Source organism: Chaetodon auriga, chromosome 11 (assembly GCF_051107435.1).
Source record: "Chaetodon auriga isolate fChaAug3 chromosome 11, fChaAug3.hap1, whole genome shotgun sequence".
NCBI lineage: Eukaryota > Metazoa > Chordata > Actinopteri > Chaetodontiformes > Chaetodontidae > Chaetodon > Chaetodon auriga.
The window spans coordinates 5,583,041-5,604,709 of record NC_135084.1 but is presented as its reverse complement, the minus strand read 5'-3'; the positions used below and the strand labels follow the sequence as shown (position 1 = coordinate 5,604,709).

At 42.3% G+C, this 21,669-nt stretch overlaps 1 protein-coding gene across 1 annotated transcript in view; it reads right to left on the bottom strand.

The window, feature by feature from the left end:
- b3gat2 (beta-1,3-glucuronyltransferase 2 (glucuronosyltransferase S)) overlaps positions 1–13,420 on the bottom strand; it is a 42,196-nt gene extending 28,776 nt beyond the window's left edge. Inside the window, exon 1 of the mRNA XM_076743021.1 lies at positions 11,881–13,420. Coding sequence (XP_076599136.1) covers positions 11,881–12,414 — 534 coding nt within the window. The 5' untranslated portion in view covers positions 12,415–13,420. The remainder of the gene's footprint in view (positions 1–11,880) is intronic.
- Between the last annotated feature and the right edge of the window lie 8,249 nt (positions 13,421–21,669).

Below are 21,669 nucleotides of genomic sequence, written 5' to 3'. Positions count from 1 at the left end.
TGGGGGAACTGTTGAGTTTCTGTACATTACAGAGCATGGACTATATGGAAAGTGTCATGCGACAACTTTTGTTGTGATTTGGTGTTATATAAATAAACTGAATTGAATTGAACCACAAATAATTCCATGCCTTTACGCAGAGGGACCATGTTTTCCAAATTCTGGGAAGTAACCCAGAAAAGGAATGACTGGTGCAGATAGATGTGACATTTATGGCACATGACTTGCTCTTCAGTCTGCACATCAACAGGACTGAAGGGTTAAACAAAGAGCTATTTGTGCGATGAGCCTCAAACAAATGGCCAGCAGCAGCCTCATGAAAGCTGACCACAGATCATCGTGACGAACATCAATCAGACGTCACACGGGCGGGTAAAGACTTATTGAATTTGCCTTCCAGTACTTAGCTGCTCTTAGTATGAACTCAGTCACAAGTAGTCTCCTGACTTGTCTGCTGTGACCGCGGCTGTGTATTCATCCCTTTAAAGCCTAAATGCTAACCAGTGACTTGGTTCCTCTATTTCTGGCTCAGGTTTTATTTACTGCCATCTCAGAAGCAAACCAGGAACTCTTATTTCTTTTATTTATTGATTTTACAATCAACTCGTGTTTTTACTGCTAACAAAACCTATTTCAAAACACTGACTCCCACTTTAAGTTCCCATTGTTAGAAGATTTTATACCTTTATCTGAGAAAAAACACTTACCAACAGGGCAACAATGTTGGGAGAATATGGAGTCAAAGAAAGAAATCAACACAACCTTGTATGTAATCCTCTGAACAGCTCGGCTTCTATTTTGGGAAGTGTGTGTGTGTGTGTGTGTGTGTGTGTGTGTGTGTGTGTGTGTGCATGCTATTTAATACTTATTTTTCACTGGAAGTTGAGTAAAATCTATATTTTTATGCTGGGATGCAGCTCTTTGAAATCAATACGGTGTATTAATCACAGCATATAGTGAGAAAATGACAATGATGTCTCAAGAAATGGCTTTAAAAGGAAGAACACAAATATAAGAAAAAGAACATAAAAAAAATATATTAGTGATGGTTCACACTGTTTCCAGTCCTTCTTGGAACAATAGTAAGTATGTAAGCACAGCCAGCTGCACGCCCGATCTCAGTCTTGCATCGTGTCTCCACAGAGTAGGTCAAGGTCTCAAAGGAGCTATGAGTGCTACATGTCATTCCTACAGTCAACAGTAATCCAGTCCATACCTGAGAACCAGCTCTCTCAGATAGCCAGAAAGGACAGAGTTCACCCATATGATCAGGTGTGTCATCAAGAACCAGCTCCCCCACAGGGACTGAACTAGGGAAGGGAAAATAGTAAAGGTTGCCGTGCGAACTCACGGCGGGATTTTCTGGAGATAATTTCTAGTCCGTCTCCACAAGAATACATCTCTCCTTGGGGTGTAAAAACTCAACAAAGTGTGTGAGTCCACACATTCAGTCTCCTTTTCATTGTCTGTGAAGCAGCTACACAATTTAAATTTGAAGAAAACAGTTTTAGTTCACTGGTTTCTGCTGCTCGGCAAATAATTTCCTTATTGGACATCAGTTCTGTTTCAACTATTGAACACTGACTGGGGATCCCAGTGCATCACACATTCAGCTGAATGGAGTTCTTCACTGTGTTCATATTCTGCACGTGCAGTACCATTTACTAATACTTTCTATTGTCAAATGTTACACAAACACATTTCAGAGAATCATTTCATGTCAAGTCAATTTTACTTACCCTGCTATGACGAGCCAGAATCTGCTGTGAATTCCTCTGTGTGAGGAAAAACTTCAAACCCACAAAAACCCTTTCAAGGACGAAAAGAAAAAGCAGGAAAAGGCAACAGAGCAGGGACTTGCAAAATACTGTATATTAGGAATAGACAGAAATAAGACACAATGTGGAGAAACAGAATGACACTGTGTGGTCAGGATCAGAGAGGATCAACTTCCAGGAAGCGCTAAGACAGGTGCTGGTACTGTATGACCTGGACCCCAAAACAGCTGTCTTCATTGAACACAAATATAGAGGGCCGTTATAAAGTCTTTGTTTTGCAAAGTAAGTCTCAAGTCTGAGCTATAAAGTCAAGGCAAACAAGCTCCAAGTCCAAGTCCAAGTCCTAAACTTCATGTTTTGAGTCTTGAATGAGTTTACAATCCAGTCCACCTATGGAGAGTGAAATGGGACTAAATCCATGCATGACAATAGGAAATAGGAATGATTCAAAGGAAATACGTCCATTCTTCTACCTCTCCTGATAAGATCTGACCACAACACCAGCTCTTTGCCCTCACTCTCCACACTCATTTTGCTCCACTGATGAATCTGGAAAGACCTTTGCTCTGTGCTGTACATCAGTAGGCCGTATAGCTGGAGCCACCAGCGGACACTGCCATGTGTCACTAAAGCTCCTGTCTTATTATCAATATGGATATCTTCACCAGAGGGCAGAAGCTGCGCTGAGATAACAAATAATTCATCTTAGGCACACATGAAAAATAATTTCAGATGCAGCTGGATGCACAAGAACGTCTAAGTCCTGACAAATTACAGCACCGGCAGCTCAGTCAGTAAATGCGTGCTATTTACAAGTAAACAAAAGAAAAGCTGGGGGTGAAAAATACAGTGCTGAGAGGAATCACATTTCATCTGACTCGCAGCCAGGGCACTCTGTCTCGGAGCACTGAGGCTCAGTCGGGTAATCAACTCTGACTCCTTCGCCTGCAAACAAATAGGTGAGAAGTGAATTGTGTGTACACACAAAGAGACTCTTAATGATGAAGTATATGAAATCCATTATGGATGTTCTCGTTTCCTGCCTCCTGCCCTGGAGAAAGAGCCGTCATTGTGTTGTTTGCGCACCGGGACGAGTGTTCGGGTGGCTGGGCCGGGTGTGATTTTAATCAAGCGTATTTTTATCTGTGTGTTATTAATATGCATGGCAGAGGCAATCGGAGGAGGGAGGGAAGAAATGAGCTGGGAGAAAATGAATGAATCAAATTAGAGAGGCTGGGGATGGGCTATGAAACTGTGATGCAATGGTGCATGATATGTGTGCAGGTTGAATGCTTTATGGGCTTATATGAAAGGAGATGAAAGCGATGAAGGCACGAGTGTTATTGAGTGTGTGGTTGTGTGTGTGGTTGTGAATGCCGGAGTATGAAAACTGAGAGGTTTCTGTGAGAACATCCACAAACCTGTAATAAACTGTAATGTTACAGTGTTTCTTTCATAACAGGGGAACTGGCTCTTTCTGTGCATATACTCTACATGTATTTGTGCGTATATACCGTACTGCAATGTCATTTAGTGCACATAACTAAATATTTATGGTAAAACCCAGAGGCTTTGTCACGAAGCAGTGATTATGGTTTAGGATAGCTGGTTCCTTTCCCCTCTAAAGAGTCACACATCACTACTAATGCTTGTATTATGCATTAAATAAACAGCCCATCCTCACCAGAGACACATCTGAAAGTCTTTTCTTTGCATGTACGTCATTATGACCCAATGTTTATTATTAAACCCTGTGACCTCTAGTGGCCTTAGTAATTATGACGAGACCAAAGGAGGAAGTCAGGCAATTAAGTATGAAAAGAAAGAAAGTCTGCATATGCAGGAGAATGGGTGGATGGATGAGTTAAACAAACACCGGACTTTCTCTCATGAGACCCATGAGTATGTGCTCTATGTGAAACCAAAAGACAAACACTTTGGAGCCCTGCTAGCTCACAGTACATTTAGGTTCCCAAAGTTCAGGTTCCACTACTACAGCGTTTACTGTGCAGGACATAGTTGATGTATATGATTTAATAAGGTTGTTTGGAATTAGTTCTTTACCATTTTGTATCACCTCAGATAAATAAGCGTACTTTCCACAATGTTGAACGATTCCTTTTAAAGCTCCATCTAATGTTGTGCTCATCCTAAATCATGGGTAATAGCCAGAAATCAATAATGCTGGAACAGGAGACGAAATTCATGAACTAAAAAAGAGATCACAAAGCTCCACCACCGCATCCACAATAAAACCCATGAAAACCAATACCTCAGGTCAACGCCCTAGAAGAAAACAGATCTCATCACATGTTCCTGCTCACCAAAATTCATGGACAAATATCAAAATGTCTGAGTAACACAGAACCTCCTCTGTAGATGGAACAAGCTGTCGCAAGCCCCGAGGACAAGATGTCAATGTCAGCTTTATTTTAATAAAAGAAGTTTAATGAATACCAGCTTCTGTTTGACATCTGTAACTGTAAGACAATTGCTGTTACACAAAGTGGTGAATCAGGGCAAAAAGAGGTTTTGATGAGGGAGTAGAGAGGAGGGTGTATAGTTAAACCACAAATTCAGAAAAAACACAGCATTGGAAATAAGCAGAGAGCTGGTGCATAACACCTTTTTACATTTACGCTGGCCCTTGAAAGCCTTCAACCTTCCTATCACCTTCCTCTCTCCCCCATTCTTATCCTCCCACCAACCCAACCACGGACAATTTCTCCCGCCAAGGTTCATCTCCTTTCTGCTTCGCTTCCCTGACATTACAACCCCCCATCCTCGCTTCTCCCACTACACTATGTAATTATGATAATTGCTCATAGGGGTTTGAGGAAATTGGATTTCCCATTTCACTCTGGTTCCTTTATCCCAGCAGTTTCTCTTTGTGCCACCCCCCATCGCCCCCTGATTCTCTGCAGGCCCGGAGTCTGCTGCTTGGACATCAGATATATCCTTAATGTTTGCGCGTATGTTTTTGGTCTATTTCCTCGAAAGACAGAAATTATCTTAAGCAGTTCCCCAGTAACAACTGACTCCCCAATAGGATCTATAACATATGAGGGAAAAAAAATGTACAATAAAAATCCAAATTCATTTCAAGGATTTATCAAAGAAATTAAGAGTAACAACTTTTTCTTAAGGTATTTTCTTAAGAAAATATCTGCGCTGCATTTCAGCACAGCAGAGGATTTCCACCATTAAAACACCATCTGAAAAGCCCTCACACCATATCAGAACTACAAAATGAACAGTAGATCCGGTGCAGCACCATTCGGGAAAGGTGTCCCAGAGTCACACTTCAGCACAGAGCATTTTCCTAAGTACCTGCTCCCTAAAATAGTCACTGTGACTGCTGTGGAGCTCTCAGGGCCGGGGGAGTTCAATTATTCAAAAAAGGTCTGACGAAAGTCTTGCCTGGCTGACAGGCCGCTGCAGCTGAATCACACAGCCCTGCCATGCTGCCGTCAGCTGAAAAAGCCTCCATTCCCAGAGTCAGCTTTTCAGGAATGAAGAAAGAAAAAAAAGCACAGCTTAATTTTCCCGATAGCTTGTTTCTCAGCCAAGATTGAATGGCTTCCTCCATTGTAACTGACCCCAGACAGACAGAACTGGGGGTCATACTAATGCACTTAATGCTAAATATTCTAGATCAACTATTCATACATCAGCATAGAGGAGATTCATGAGTAGTTTCATCAGATGACTCAGGTTTATTACAACTTGGCTTTTTATTTTTGAAGCTTTGCCCATCATTACTGGTTACGATAACACTGTGCTCATAAAAGTAATTGCTAAGATCCAACAGAGGAAACATGAGCAGTAAAATGATCTGATGTCATAAACAAGGCAACAGGTTAGCTAGTGCTGGCTAACAACTAAGCTAACACAAACACATGGATGAAACTTAACTATGAACTATGAGTGAGACAAAAGTCTTGTCATCTTCAAGTTCTTCATACTCACACCACTCCCACAACCATACAGATCATTCTGCTGTCGACCTGATCTGTGATCAGATTAATGCTCCTTGTGTTTGGAGATGGCTGCAGATGTTTACCTTGTTGCTTTAATGAGACAGAGAACAGCTAATTTCAATGTCATTTAAGCGTCATTTTAGCTGCTGTTATCACAAGAACAGAGTAAAGATTATGTAGAGCATGTGTCTTGGAGAAATGGATGCATTTACAGTTTTTTAACACCTGCCTAGAATGCACCTTAAACATCTCCAGAGGTGGTGTGATCCATCAGATTTCCATCCATCCTGACATCCTGCTTCTTGGATGCAGCTACCCATCACCTATGGAAATCATACCCAAAAACTACGAGAATAAGAACAAAGTTTTGATAAACTGAAGCTATGAATGAAGTGATTTGTGCCTCATAAGTATCACTCTACCTTGAATTGTGAATAGACTGAAACAAGCATGAATCTGCATTATTGAGTATGAGAGAACTACTTTTTTGTTACTAGACTGCCAAAGTAAAATCTTGCTCCCTGTTGATTTCTCCCACACAGAAATCCTTCTGTGCTACTGAGCATATTTTGCTAAAATAACCCAAAAGCCATCAGTGAAGCCTCGTTCAGCGTGGCTTAATTTCCAACCCTATAAGATTTCCTTTATTCTGGCTATACATCAGATTTTACTGTCCAAGGACATTTTGACTGCTGTTTAACTGTCCTCACAAGAATACATATGGGAGAAACTGTGAGTATCTGAAACTCTTTTTGAATGACTATTGATTTAAAGATGTACAAAAACCTGCATTATTCCAACTTCACAAGCACCATGTTAATGTGGTCTAACGTGAGGCAGCCCCACATGACGACAGCCCTTTGCTTCTAGAGGGGAAAATGCTAAATCACCCTCAGGAACCCACAGGAAGCAGTGTGTGTGTGTGTGTGTGTGTGTGTGTGTGTGTGTGTGTGTGTGGGCAATCAAGGTGTAATTTCATGGGTGGCATTAAATGAGCAGTCTTGCATTTTCTGACAGCCTTTTGACTGCTAGGAGGCGACTCAGCTGTAACGTGTCGCGTGCATAATAAACCATGCCAAACTGAGACCTCTTAACGCTAAATGCCTTTCCACCTGACTTCTCGCACTGACTCTGCAGCCAGAAAGGGGGTGGGGGGGGGGTGGGGGGTGGGGGTGTTAAACATTTGCTTCGTCCCAATGTTTTTTTCATAAGGGGGGAAGCACATTTTGCTCATTACTCCGCGGCGGTTTGTAGTTCGCTCTTGGGGTGAAACAGCCTGGGCAGCTACTTTCATGTAATCAACAACCGAAGAGTCAAGACTGAAGCAGGTTTTGTCCCAGCTGGGGTTCTTCATTTGTTAATTGGGAAATCTGTGGGTCAGAAATGCCTCACTGTTTGCTCTACAGTAGCTACTAGAATGATAAAATTTGTTAAAATCACAATATTGAATGAACCAATTTTGCCAGCGAAATCAACATGGATTTAACGCCCCATAAGCTACAAGCAATGATTATTATCTAGGGTCATGTGTAAATATACATTATATAAATGATCAGTTGCATAATTCTACTTGTTGTCCACATCTCCTTGTTACAATTATCTCGGCCCTGCTGAGTCAGTGAGGGTTAAAGAGCAGAATGAAAAAACTACTTCTAAATATAGTTTTTAACACAGGCTGTTAAATTTTAATATTTCATGAAAACCATGGGAGGATAACACCAATGCATTTTAATGCTGGAGAGATGAAAATTTAAGTACCCAGTCTACTGGTGTATAATGTATAGAACTGGGTTTTAAAAATCGATCAGTACAGCGCAGCGCTCACACACCACATGTGTGTTCAAAGAGTTGGCAAAACTCCTGCTTCATTTGACTTTAATCATGATATAATATTTCCTCTCTGTGTTTCCATGAATAATGTTCACTAGTTGAGCCATGGTGGAGCAGCTTGTCCATATATCTGAACAACTGAACAGGTCAATTGCCAATAACTCCCAAAATGGCATATATCACCGCTGCAGACAGCCACAGGTGTACTGGACCTTCGTCGTCATGTGGTTAGCATAAAATCATCTCATAAAATAGATCGGAGGTGACAGGAGGTGTTTCAGCCATGCTTTTCAGTCCCACATCTCAAACGAACCTGAAAAAGCACAACCCTTTTTATTTCAATCAATAGAAGCGTTAGCACAGGCCTGCACAGTGCATGAGTCTGTTTTTTATGCACGTAACTACAGTGACTTCATATGAATGTCACCAAAACGCACAAGACCTGCAGTACTGTAGGCTGCGCTTTCATCTATCTGTCTTTTGCTTTTACTGGAACAGACATGCTTTACATCATGGTTATTGTTTTAAATTTGTTTAGGGATATTAGGCGGATTTTAGGCTGCCAACTTCACCCCTGGACAGGGACTGCAGCTGAAGACCAGCCTCTCGGCTAATTATGCCATATTTACAGTAATGTCTATCAGTATGCACTGTCCCTGAGAATTAAACGGAATAAATAAACAAATAAATGCTTGAAGCCGCACCCTCCCCCCCCGCTGTGCTTCTTCACGCATAATCTCCATTGGCACTGTTCAAATTACAAACATGTTCTTATGTGTATATTAACTGTATTTGGTCAAGTCCCTCAGTTTCCTATAAAGCTACAGTGAGCAAAGAGGGTATTTTTTTATCACCAGGATGGAGACTCCTAACTCTCGTTGTGTACATATGGCTGTATTGTATTGAGATGGGTTTGAGAAAATTTAAACTTCTCTTTTAATACTTATTTTTTTTTACAAAATCATTAGTGACATTGCATGAAAAACTCATGATGTATTACTGTAAGAAATATTATTCCAAAAGGTCATGCTAAGACAATATTTTGCAAAACTGTTAGCTCCATCATTTTTCTGCCTGAAATGATTTAAGGGTTTCTAATATGAAGCTGCCACCCAGTATAAGCTCAGTTACTGCCATCAGTCTAAAGCCCACAGACAGTTTCTGCAGGTTATTACTGCCGTATGACGGCCTATTATCTCTCTATGACAGGCCATTACCTGCACAGAGGAGCTGGGTAATGAAAGAGGCAGGAGGACGGAGAGAAGACAGTGTGCTATCAATATATCAAACAGATGCTCTTTACACCGAGGCACAGGCACGGACGCTAACACTGAGACTATGTGACAGAGGAGACTCAGCTACAGCATAGCGAGCTCTCAGTACACAGGGTTTTTACCCAAGTGTTGCATTCAGGGATGCAATAGAGGGAAAAGCCACCTAGAATCAACTTGTGATTCCAATCAAAGCTGGATTTCTTCAGCTGAACCAATGTGAAAAATGTACTTTGCTGCAAAGGGACTGATTGGAAAGGCCTGTAACTCAAACGAAGCCTGATGGAAAAGTTGCATCGATTGATCGATTAGGAAAAGGACAGAAAACTATTCTGTGTGATTGTGATAATTGATTAATCATTGAATTAATAAGTCATTTAGAAAACAATTACCAGCTCAAACAATGATTCAGAAAAAAAACTTGTCAGATCAGTTGATAGTGAAAATAGTCATTGCAGCACTAAAACCCTACTTAATGCATTTCTCCAGTAGTCACATTGTCTCTTCTGGTGAAACAGACTTCTCTCAGAAGACGTGTGACATATATGTTTGCAGTCATCAGGCTTTGTTCTCACACATCCAGGCAAGCCAAACAAAAAAAGAAGAAAAGCTGCAGAGCTCAACTAAAGTGCATCAAACACACTTAATGTAAATGTGCCTTCGGTTTACCCTGCAGAACAGATCTTAGATGTCAGCCGAGATTTCTTTCCAAAGCAGAAGAAAAAGCCTTCTCAAATCAACACGTCGCAATGCAAGCATTCATTTTTATCCCACAAAGGGCTGATACAATGCTCATCAAAGCTCACCAATGAGATAATCTACAGCATATTCCTTCAGTTTTTGTGATATCATTCAGCGCAGACTTATCAGATAAGTTAGATTTAAATGTTTTGCATTCTGAACATTCTGCATTCTTTTATTATTGGAGCAAATTGCAGCAATTTCAGATTTGAGGACAGCTATCATTGAATGACAGTAATCAGAGTGAGCAATCAGCAATCAGAGCAGCATTCTTTCAGAGTGTGCATTTATGAGACTGAGAGGATTGTTTTGTTGCTTCTGCCACTGCTATTGGCTAGTCTTTCTTTGTTACCTCGGACGAGATGTCTTGAAATACAGGACAACTGATCGTTAACAGAGATGGGAAAAGCGATACCCGTATGCACACGCACTAACATACACACACTCTCAGACACAGGCTTGAGTTACATGCAGGTGTCAGTTTGCCAATATGAGACGTCGTTAATGGCACGCCTTCTAGCCCGTTGTCCAAATCAGATTTGCAGAATACAGCTAGTTTTTAGGAGTATTTATACAACTGTATTTATATACAACTGTAAAATACTGAAATATGAAAAAATAAAAAAATAGAATTGAAATAAAAAAAACTGTGTTAGTATCAACCCTTAACAATGTCATCTTGCATTGACTCACACACGCACACAAACACACACACACACACACACACACACACACACACACACACACACACTGCAAGCTGGAGCAAATAAAGTAATCCCACACTCACACACTCTCACACACACATACGCACACACACACAAACGTACACACTGTCATGCTTGTTAATTCTGTGGTGGTGAGTGGATCAGTAGGAAACTGGACAGAGATGGTGGTGAGATAAAGATTTGAAATAACTAGCAGCCCTGGCGCACCAAAACACCCCGAGCCCCATCACCAGCACCGCCGCCATCCATCTCTCTCATCTCTCAGTCCTCGCTCTTAGCCTTCGTCTGTTTTTTCTCTCACTCATTTTAGCCTTTGCTCAACTCCAACTCTCTGTGTGAAGACGTTCCTTCAATACCAAGTGTCCATGTAGTATTACAAGTTTCACTATGAGAACAGCCTCTCGAGTGAAACAAGCTGTTTTTTAAACAGGGTCTGGAGCACCCCAGGGTATTTAATATGGTTCCTGTGGGATCCCATCAACAAGAAAAACGGATGAGTCTCAGTGTTTGATTCCCTTTCAAATGATCCCATTTGGGAATGCCTAACAATGACCTTTCTGTGCAGCATAATGGTTGTAGCACGGCACAAACACAGTGAGACATGGGGAAATAGTTACCCTCATAGTGCTGACACTGTGATAAAAATGGGTGCAAATAACTATTACATTTGTAGCTCTTAGCTCTATCATCAATAACTAAATGTGTGGGACCAAATCCTTCACAACAGGGTGTGCAGGCATGGTGCTAGGATTTATCAGTCCTATTTGGTGGTGGTCCACTTGCAAAGTATCTTGTACATTTGGTCAAATACTGCAGTCAAGTAGAATTTTCAAGTACTTTTCAGGTTGATTTGACCCCGAAGGCTTGGCTATTACATGCCAGGATGCCAAATATCAGGAGTCAGGAGTCAGGGCCACACACCGTGGTGACATACAATGACGTGGATGACCACAGTTAGCATACCTAATTACTTTAATTTTCTCCATGTATGTTGGCTACAGCATTTCAATTTTGTTGGCATGCATCAATATTTATAATAATCCAATGATATAATAATATGAGTGTCAAAGGGGGTATTCTGCATAATGAGTACCCTGACACTTTAAAGCAAGTCTATGTACCCTTTGCTGAAAGAAAGCTGCTGTTGCCACAGGTGGCAATTATAAGACAATGACAAATGCTAAAATATAGTGTAACACAACAGAACAGCACTAGTACAGCAGCACAAGCAGGGAGAGTCATACAGTCAGTGAACTGTCTCAGTAAGGTCAGTTCATGACAACAGCTAAAGGTTTGTTAATATTAGCCACCATAAGATACAGCTCACACCAGACCAAGCAGACTAGGTTTATAGCAGCAAAACTGGGATCTGTTTAAGGCTATTACTTATGAGTTCAACTTTTCATTTATAAAATAATGTAGACCTATATGTGCTGTTTCCTCTTTCATATTTTAGCTGTCAAAAGTTTAAGAATTACTGTAAGCCTCAGCCACAGCTGCTGGATGTGGCACCTTGTCAGACAGTCAGCAGTAAACAACACAAACGAAGGGTCACCTCTTCAAACAGCTCCAGGCTGTAGGTGTTGTCATCATCGGCGAAGAAAACCACGCCGGCGTCGCGCCTGCTCCGGTGCTGCCGGAGCCACGTGAGAGCCACATTCCTCTGTTCGGTGGCGCGTGGCATCCCGGCGCGCTTGAACCTGCGGGGCGTGAACACATGCAGGTGTGTGTACGGAACCCCGCACCGGGCCAGGAAGCGCGCCACCAGCTCCGTGCGCGCCGTCGAGTCCTCCACTACGATCCAGTGGAACCGGGGCACCTGGCGGAAGGCGTGGGCCAAGCGGGTCAGCTCCGCTTTCTGCACCGGACGGGTGTAAGTCGGAGTGATGGCGTAGATAACCGGGAGGGCGGACTGGTTCTGGGTACCACCCACCCCCGGTGCGCCGGTCCGGGGCGCCCGCTGCGTCCTGCCGGTCCGAGCGGCTGCAGGAGCCCGGATCGTCCTTTTACTGTCGATGTCGATCATGATGATGACAATAAGGACCCAGGGCAGCAGGATGAAGAAGCGGCTGAAAAACACTGATTTCATGGCGAGGCTGAAGTTACCGTGCGCCCTCTCTTCCACTCACTCCATCACAAACAGAAATGCACCGGCCGACCGACCGCAACTCCAAGAACCCCTTCCTGTAAACCTTGTGATGTTAGTCTTCACGACCAAACAACAAGATCAGGCATCGTGAGTCCATTTCAAACTAAGCAGCTAAAGCACAAAACCTTCCGCTGCGTTCCCCCGTCCCGGCGGGACCGTTTCCCCGGAGTTCCCCTCCTCCTCCTCCTTCTCTGCTCTCGGATGGGACTTGAGTGCTTCTTCGTCGTCCTGCCCTCCTCCAGCTCACTCTCTAAAAAGCCCCGTTAAATTCCCATGTTCTGACGTCCTTCAGTGCGTGTTTCCAAATGATAAACACAAGCCGGAGCGGTGCTCCCTGCAGCGGGCGGTGATAACCCACCGATGTGCGCCGCCGAGGAGCATCACTTGGCGAGGACGAAGCGCTGCTCTGAGTCTGAGGATAATAATGCAGGAGGGGAGGAGCAGGTGCAGAGCAGAGGAGGGGAGACGGGATAGAGGAGAGAACCTGGAGAGAGAGAGAGAGAGAGAGAGAGAGAGAGAGAGAGAGAGAGAGAGAGACAGAGAGAGAGAGAGAGAGAGGAGGAACGGGAGAAAGGCCTCGTTATGTTGTGCGCATCAGTGTCCGCTGAGAATAAACCCGGCTCACAGGGAGAGGGAGAGAGGCTAGTTTGTGTTGCCGCAGCTCATGCTGTGTTTGTCAAGAACACATTGTTAAATCAAAAATAGAAGGACTTGATATGAGGACTCGTGGGACATGGATATCTGCAGGGGTCCTCGAGAGAGCCCCAGGAGTCCCTGTGCTGATGATAGGAGAAACATTTAATTTCAGAAACAGAGCTTTTCATTCTCACCACCGTTATCTTTCCTTATACACCATATTATTCCAAACTCAAGACAACAATTCAACCAGCACACAACATCTTTTAAAAATGTCAGGACAAAATGAGAAGAAATAGGTCAGGGTCACAGTGTGAGACAGATTTATTTGAAAGAAAATGAACTTTGCAAGCTTCTTGCAAGGGTCTTGGACTGGTGGTCATGCAAAACAAGCAATGTGAGGGTGTCACTTTGGGTTTTTGGACATGGTGATGGCCATGTGTCACTACTGATCAAATCATTAATGCAATAACAGCCCAAAGCTCACATAATGTGAATATAAATTGAGTGAAAACAATTAGTCGTTACACTGTTTCATCGCTTGAGAGAACATTAATAAAGTTTTGATGCTGTGATTAACAGTTTAAGTATTTTTTCCAAAGAAATCTTTCCAGCCTCTCAAATGTGAACACTGTCTGTTTTCTGAGAGTAAACTGAATGTGTGTGGCCTTTGAGGTGTTGTTTGGACGAAATAAGCATTTGAACGCTTCACTTTAGGCTCTACAAACTTGTAGATTCCTTGAGTTAAAGCTGGAGTGGATCAGGTTTATCATATGTACTGTGTCACAGTCAACAAGTCGTCCAACTTAACAAATTAATTAACAAAATATCTTGTCACCTGACTTCACGACTTGCTCCATCCATCATCATTATTACAGTCACTATCCAGGACTTTGTCACTTGAATATAAACATCCGTCTGTGTGACTCAGCGATCACATAAATCTGACACAGTGGCCGTCCACAGAGGCAAAAATATTACAGAGAATAACTGTTGATGCTTTTCTGTCTCTTGTGTCATGATCACACTGACCACACAACAGGTGACGTCTCAGATGGTTCATCTAAACAGAACTGGATCAAACAGGGTCAGCGGTCTATTGTGGATCCATTTAGGAGCCTTTGAAATGGAAAAGCGTTGGAGCTCCTGGTTTACTGGTATTCTCCACTTCAGCCGAGAAGCTAATCATTGATGGTTAATTATACACCCAACACAGATCAAGAGATCTGTCGGGAGGCAAGAGAAGAGAAATCACGGAGCCACACTAATAGAGTTGGTTCACACCAAGCTAATTGCAGGCAAACAAGCTTATAATTTCACAGGATGAAAGCACCTTTGATTGGTTGGATTAGGTGGCAGCCTGGGAATGCTGATGTTTCGGGAGGGGGTGGTAGTAGTAGTATAAGCACGATGTTTGGCACTTACAGACTTACTGAGTGTTACAGCGTCCTCAAACCAAATGACTGCTGGAGGCTTAATCGAGCTCATGCTCAGTGATTTGGGTGAAAACCAGGTAATGGGCTTACTCAATCATAAATTACTTTTAAGAGACTGATGTGATGATAGAGAGTGATTTAACGGGCTCTATTCCAATATTAAATGGTCATGCTTTATCAACCTTGATTGCATGTTCTTCCATCTGTTCACACACAACGAGCAATTTGGAAATTAAGACGACTCATCAAGCAAAACGTAATTTTAAATGAGATCATTTTGATTAAAATTGCTTCAGATATTAGTAGCACAGCGGTGACACAGAGGAGGAGCGGGATTTTTATGTGGGACCTTGAAAACAAGATCTAAAGGGGCTTGTTCAGAAAAATGGAGATCTACTGGATAATGAAGTGTTTTCAAACTTGATTTGTACCAATACTCGACTAGTTTCTCTCCACATTTACTTTGATGGGGTGTGTCAATAGTCTCAGCAGCAAGCAAGCATGCATAAGCAACCATTTAATGCCATGGCACAATAAAAATCCTATAGACTGCTCCTTCAAATCTTGCTGTCCTGCAGAGGCTGCACTCATTGTGTCAGTCCAATGTCAAGCCAGGACTCCTTTCCTGATCATCAATCTTTGTAAAAATCTTCTCCCATCTCCTCCTTCTGTCATGCTGTCATTCCTGCCAATCACTTGCCAAACTGCCTTGTCAGTCACCTGTCTCCACATTATAAATGCTGTTTTATTGATAGCAGTGTGTCTGCCTGCATAGGCTAAATGACAGACAACTGAAAAGACAGTTTGGCCGAAAATAGACACTTTTAAGTGTCCATAATTGCAACATTCTGTCACACAACCAATACAGTATGTGCTGCTCTGCAATTTCAGCAAGCTACTGAACAGCTTTTAAGCAAATGACCTCAGTATGTATTCTCTCAGCTAAGGCATGCTTTTCTAAATCAAAGAATAATTTACAATAACAAAAGCTTTGTGAGATGATAAATCAGTGGTAGAACTGCTCTGGAGACAGAAGTAAACCTCAGTGGGCAGAAAACAGTTTGTAAAATTAGACATGGTCCCAATGAAAAGCAAAGGATAAAAGAGGAGCTAGCTGATATAATGAGGACACACTCCCTTGCTAATAACTCAAACAGTGAAATGTAGTAGTTTTAGCTTTGCAAGTTAGCCTTTACCTCCAGATTTCGGCTAAACTAGCCAATAGCTGGTAGTTTGCAAGCTGGCTGACCCATCAGGATCAATTATGACGTGTCTGTGGATGAATGAGAAAGAGGTTACTGCTCAGAGTAGAAATGCAATTAATGGGAATAGAGTTGAGGGAAACTGTATTCAGGATTTACATCCGGTGAGGGTGTCGTGTATCAATGATGCAGCAATGAAGTGAAGATGATGAAGAAGTTCTCCGCCGATACTGTCTTGTTTATATATAAAAAGGTTTATTAAAGCAAGTACAGCATCTCAGACAGCATGCTATGTCTGGGTGGTTTCAGCCAATAGAATCAACACACACATACAGCATCTCAGACATGCATTATATAGGGGAGTTGTGTTGACACAACTAACACAGAAGGGTTAAAAAAGACCTAATATGGTCATGGCAGAGCATATACTGCACAACAGGAGAGGGCCTAATATGGTCATGGCCTCTCAACCTTTAGGTTAAAGGTATTAATGAGTGGCAAGATTCCTCAAAGCCCTGGGGGGAAGAGTGTCCTAAAGAGAAGAGCAGATACTACAAGGGATTATCACACACCAAGAACTTTACACTTTACATCACAAAGCACTGACTAAATGTGAATGTAAATATCAAATATTGATTATTGTAGTTTTAACCTGCGGTAAATATTGAGTCCATTCATTGTTCATGTTGCAAACATGTGCATCTGCCTTCTGCTCTGCAAAAGCTGAGGATGTTTATCAGCCAGGGTTTTTTCTATTTCTGCCTCCAGAGCAGCTCAGAGAAATGTTTGTACAGCTAAAAGTCCAATCTGCTGAGCATTACCTGAGCACTTTGTCAAAGTGTGATAGCATTTGGAGCAGTTAAAAAAAAAAAAAAAAACAGTTTATTTTCAGGTAATGCAGCCCATTATTCTTGCACCAATGTGTATGCCGGTCCTGCTCCAGCTCTCTGCATTTACCTATTAAAGCATCACCATTAAACAAGCTGAACCCAGTAAAGTCAGCCTGCATGATGCGTTTTCCAGCATTATTACCTTTGACACAGACTTGAGTCAGCTGCCTGTCATCAATGTAGGGTTGGATTTGGGGATGTTGTTGATTTGACCCTGAAGGCTTGGCTCTTACATGACATGATGTCAAATGTCAGGAGTCTGTGTGATTGAGGGCAGCCAGGGCCACGCAGCATGGTGACATGCAATGACGTGGATGACTGAGGCCTCGCCTGCTGGTTGCAGAGAGCTGCCTGCTGACAGAAAGACATACAGCAGAGCTCAGTCTGCGGAGGAGCACAGCTCTCTTTAGCTCCGAACAGCAGACACACACCATTAGACTGTCCAGCCACACAGTCCTCTACTCTCACATGACTGTATATAAGGATTGGAGTTTGAACGTGTCCCTCAATTTTCAATGTTTTCAATGTACTGTTGTAACAGTAATTTCTATCCTAATATGTATGGAAACATCCTCCTTTTAACATAATCTGTACAATTATCTGTAATATCTGTAATTTTCAGTTGCTTTGAGGTAGAAAAGTGAAGCTTTTGGTATATAACTTGTAGATATACAGCATACCTTTTCACAGTAGAGTACCAGCACAATTTCATACTGTAGGCAGGATTACACACTGTGACATACAGACAAAGAGATGGAAAGAGAACATGTCAATGCCAACCACTGGGGTAGAAAAAACACAATGACAGAGGAGATGTGTGTGTGTGTGTGTGTGTGTGTGTGTGTGTGTGTGTGTGTTTCTGCATGCGTGCTGTGAAGGAAGCAGAGCTACTGTATAACCCTGAGGGCACCTCACTGTCATTCCTTCAAATACGGCCGAGATAGATGATCGAAGATGGAAAGTATAAAGAAGTGAAAGCATCGCCTGTGGGGAAAGCGAAAGGAAAAAAAGCAAAGAATGAATGAATGAAAGCAAGTACGACAGGAAGAGACGGAAAGACCGAATGAATGAAAAAAGCAAAGAGTAGGAAGAGGGAGGGGGAGGAGGGGGTGGGCAGGGATAAAAGATTGATGTTTACTGGTCGAGAAACATCCTGCAGTGTTTGGAGTTAGACCAGCTGCAGAAATGCCACGACCAACTAACTGGAGCACACCGGCTCCGATGTGCACATAAATCACAGCTGAAAATGCAATTATATGATAATTCACAGTTCAATTCAATTCAGGGGACAATTCAAATCCGCTCAAAAATGGCAACCCGATCACAACACATTTGTCAGCACTATTAGCATAGAAATAAGTTTCTGTCCGGCTCTTCTGCAGATTGGTGGGTGACTTGATACATTCTGCACCCGGATGAAAAGGCATTCAGAGGCTCCCCTTGACATTTGATGGAATAGTGTAATACTGTTAGATGTTGCATTAGTCAGTCCCCTGACTCTGCAGCAGACCTATATTTAACAAGCATTTGAGTAATTTCTTAGTTCCCAGTGATGAGGTATTTAGAGAAGATGCTGTTATTTAGTGTCTTTTCATTTGTGTGCTAGAAGAAACACTGACCCTGTACTTATAGTGTTTAAGAAAATAATTAAACGCTAATGGATCCTGTTTTCCATTGCACAGTTTGGTTTGCTGCGTGGCGTCCTCTACTCATAATACATTTTGAAGACATTTTGCAGGTGGAGCATGCATGATGTGAACTTGATGTGCAATTGCTTCAGTGTGTTAAGTTACTCTGAGTGTAACAGCATGACTGCCGGACTGAAGTGTGCACCTTTGTCTCCATTTGCATGATGCATCTTGAAGTCACATGAGAGAGCTGCGCGGTGCAGCCATGCAGAGGCTTTGTAGGCTCCAACCTTCTGCCATCAGACATACAGTATTTGGAGAAAATGTCATACAACCAGTTTGCTGTGAATTCGGATCAGAACCAACTGACAACCAGCATATTATTGATATGGTTAATTCAATCTGTCATACTGCTTCAGTACTGAATGTCAAACCCTCATCAAAATATCCTTTGACCCAGTGTCAGGGTTATGTTATACCTGCTGCTTCTGGACTCCAGAAAAAAGGCAGATTGTGCCTTGGATAAGACTAAACACATGTCAACGGCTCCTGAAAGACACTCAAGTATTTTTGGTGGTCATTAAACATCTTTTTGTGTGTGTTTGTAGTCATCTTGCATCTCTGTGTGGTCATGTTGTGTTTCTAAAGTTGTCTCGCTTCTATCTGTGGTTGCTTTGCATCTCTCTGTGTTCATTTTGTGTCTCAGCACAGTCATTTGGTGTCTCAGTGCAGTCATTTTGTGTATCTTTGTGTTCATTTTGCGTCTCGGTGCAGTCATTTGGTGTCTCAGTGCAGTCATTTGGTGTATCTGTGTGTTCATTTTGTGTATCTCCGTGTTCATTTTGTGTATCTTTGTGGATCAGTTTACTTCTCTTTCTGGTTGTTTTGCGTGTCTTTGTAGTCAGTTAGAGTCTCTTTGTAGCTGTTTTGAGTCTTTTTGGACCTGAGCCTGGTATGCCCGCTTAGTAATCCATCCATGCTAAATGCTGATGTTATGCTGCTGAGCCGAAAGTTAAAAAACACTAACTACAGACTAAGGATTCTTTAAATGAGCTTTCAGTGGTCACATTGTGTCAGCAGGAGTCACAGTTAATGCTTCCCTGAGCAGCGGGACAATGCTTGGTGGAAACATGGTTATTCATGATGTGAACCAGGCCTGTCCCCTTTAAAGGGCACTTCCACAGACAAGTTTCCAACAGCGCAATTCAATTATGTCACAACGTCACAGCTCAGAGAAATTCTGACAAGATTTCAGTTCCTTTCTGGGTTTTCAGGAGACTGAATCACTGCAGATTTGGCTTTTGTTATCATCAAATCAGCAAAATACATTTATGGGTTTGATATAGTTGAGTTTCTGCTTACAATAATACCTTTGACCATTTGGTTGAAAGCTTAACAACATTAGAGCGTGTGAAAAAGGCCATAAACAGCACAATTGCCTCTTCTGTGTTCCCAGCTGAATGGCAGAACCTGGCAGTGGACTGAATTTATTCTCTGCCTCTAAAATCAAATCTCCAGAAGAATAACTGTTTTTGTGCCTCCTTTCTTCAGACAGACAGGATAAAAAATGCAATAAAGATTTTCTCTCACTATCTTCCTTGTTTATCAGCTTCTCTTTTTCTCTCCCTTTCTTTGTCTCTGCTTCCTCCGTGTGCCTTTTTTTCTGGCCGCCTGTTTCATTCTCCTCCCATTCCGTCTCATTCCCTCTCTTTTCTTATTTCATTTGGTATTTATCTCCATTTCTCACTCTCTCTTCCTGAGAGCACTGAAGCAATCTAAGCTGATTTGTTTGAGAAAACGGGGCAGTTTGAGGAGACAGTGCAGTGCAGAGGTTTGGAAAACACACACACACACACTCTCTCTCTCTCTTTTTCTTTCTCTCTCTCTCTCACACACACACAGCAGTCAGTTAAGACCCATCCTACAAGAGCCCATCACTCGCACATATCTATTACGAGCCTTTTAAAGTGTACATATCTAAACCCTGCATGTGCATGTGAAGGGAGCACAGTCTCACCCATCCTCCACTTGCCTCAAACACACATCACGCTTCATACTTTCTCTTACTTTCTACATCCTCAGCTGGCTCACCGCCTAGCTTTTTCTTTGTGTACATCACAGGGCCGGACTCGGAAACAAATGCCGTACCTTGTGCTGTCTGTACAATGACATTGATGGCTGTAGCTCTGCCAGCGCGTTGTTGAGCCAGGACGGGAAAATCTCTTGAGCGTGCCCAGCAACCAAACAAACTGTTTGACTAACCTTGAATTACTGGCAATATCTGGCACCATTAGCATAACAGAGGAGACCTTCCCTTTAGAAACACAACATCAGTGTAATATCTGCGCACTGTGCGTGCATGTGCTGTTAACTGCATGTTGGGGTTTGGCTGCGTGGATCAGTGTTGCACTGGGCTGTTTTAGATGTCAATTTTTAGTCAGTTGGTAATCTGTTTGAGGCTCAGTGTGTTTTGCTCAAGGACATGCTAGCTGTGCTTTTTTGGTTCTGGGACAAGGAAGGAGTGTGTGTGGGTGTATGTGTTTCAGTAGTTCTAAATAATACAGCTGCTATCTCTCTGCATGCACTGTAGGTTTTATTAAATGGTCTAGTGCTTGAATTATTTAAAGCACATATGAGCATATATGTTTCAAAATGTCCTACTCTAAATAATCTGCTAAAAATAAACAACATAAACAATAATCAAAAACTAAATGAATAAAAAACAAGCCAACGTTGCAAACATTGTGGACAACAAAGCTGGGTGTCCCACTAACTGTCATGTCAGTTAATGGTAAAGGTTGCCTGTAAGACAGCCACACAGACAGTATTTTTGTGGTCATTTTGTGTCTCTCTCATATGAGTTAGTCTGTCTTTGTAGCTGTCTTTATGGTCGTTTTGTGTCTCTTTGTGGTCATTTGTGTTGCTTTCTGGTTGTTTCGTGTGTCTTTGTACCCAGTTAGTGTCTCTTTGTGGTCATTTTGAGTCTTTTTCTCTCAGGAGAAAATGAGGATGGTGCTTTAGCCCATTGAAAACCACTGGCTGTTGATCATGAAGCAGACACCTCCCCCCTTGCTTTTCTTCTATAGTTCTATTGTCCAGTCGTGGTGGTGAATGGAGAGTTCCTCTGGGGCAATGGCTGTGTCAAAGATCAAAGAGCAGAGCCAAGGACTGGACGTTTGCTACAAAGACACTCTGTAGAGGAGCCCAGTTTGCACATTTCCACAGCCTGATCAGGACCCCAGCCCAGGACCCTCATTTCCTGTGTTGCTTCTGTTGTTTGTGTGGCAACAGGTAACCCAAGCCACAGATATTCCTTATATGCTGATGGCAGTGAGAAAGTGTTGTCCATCAACTATCTGATGTGCAAAAGTTGTTCTTTGTCGCATTATATGATAAGGTTCAC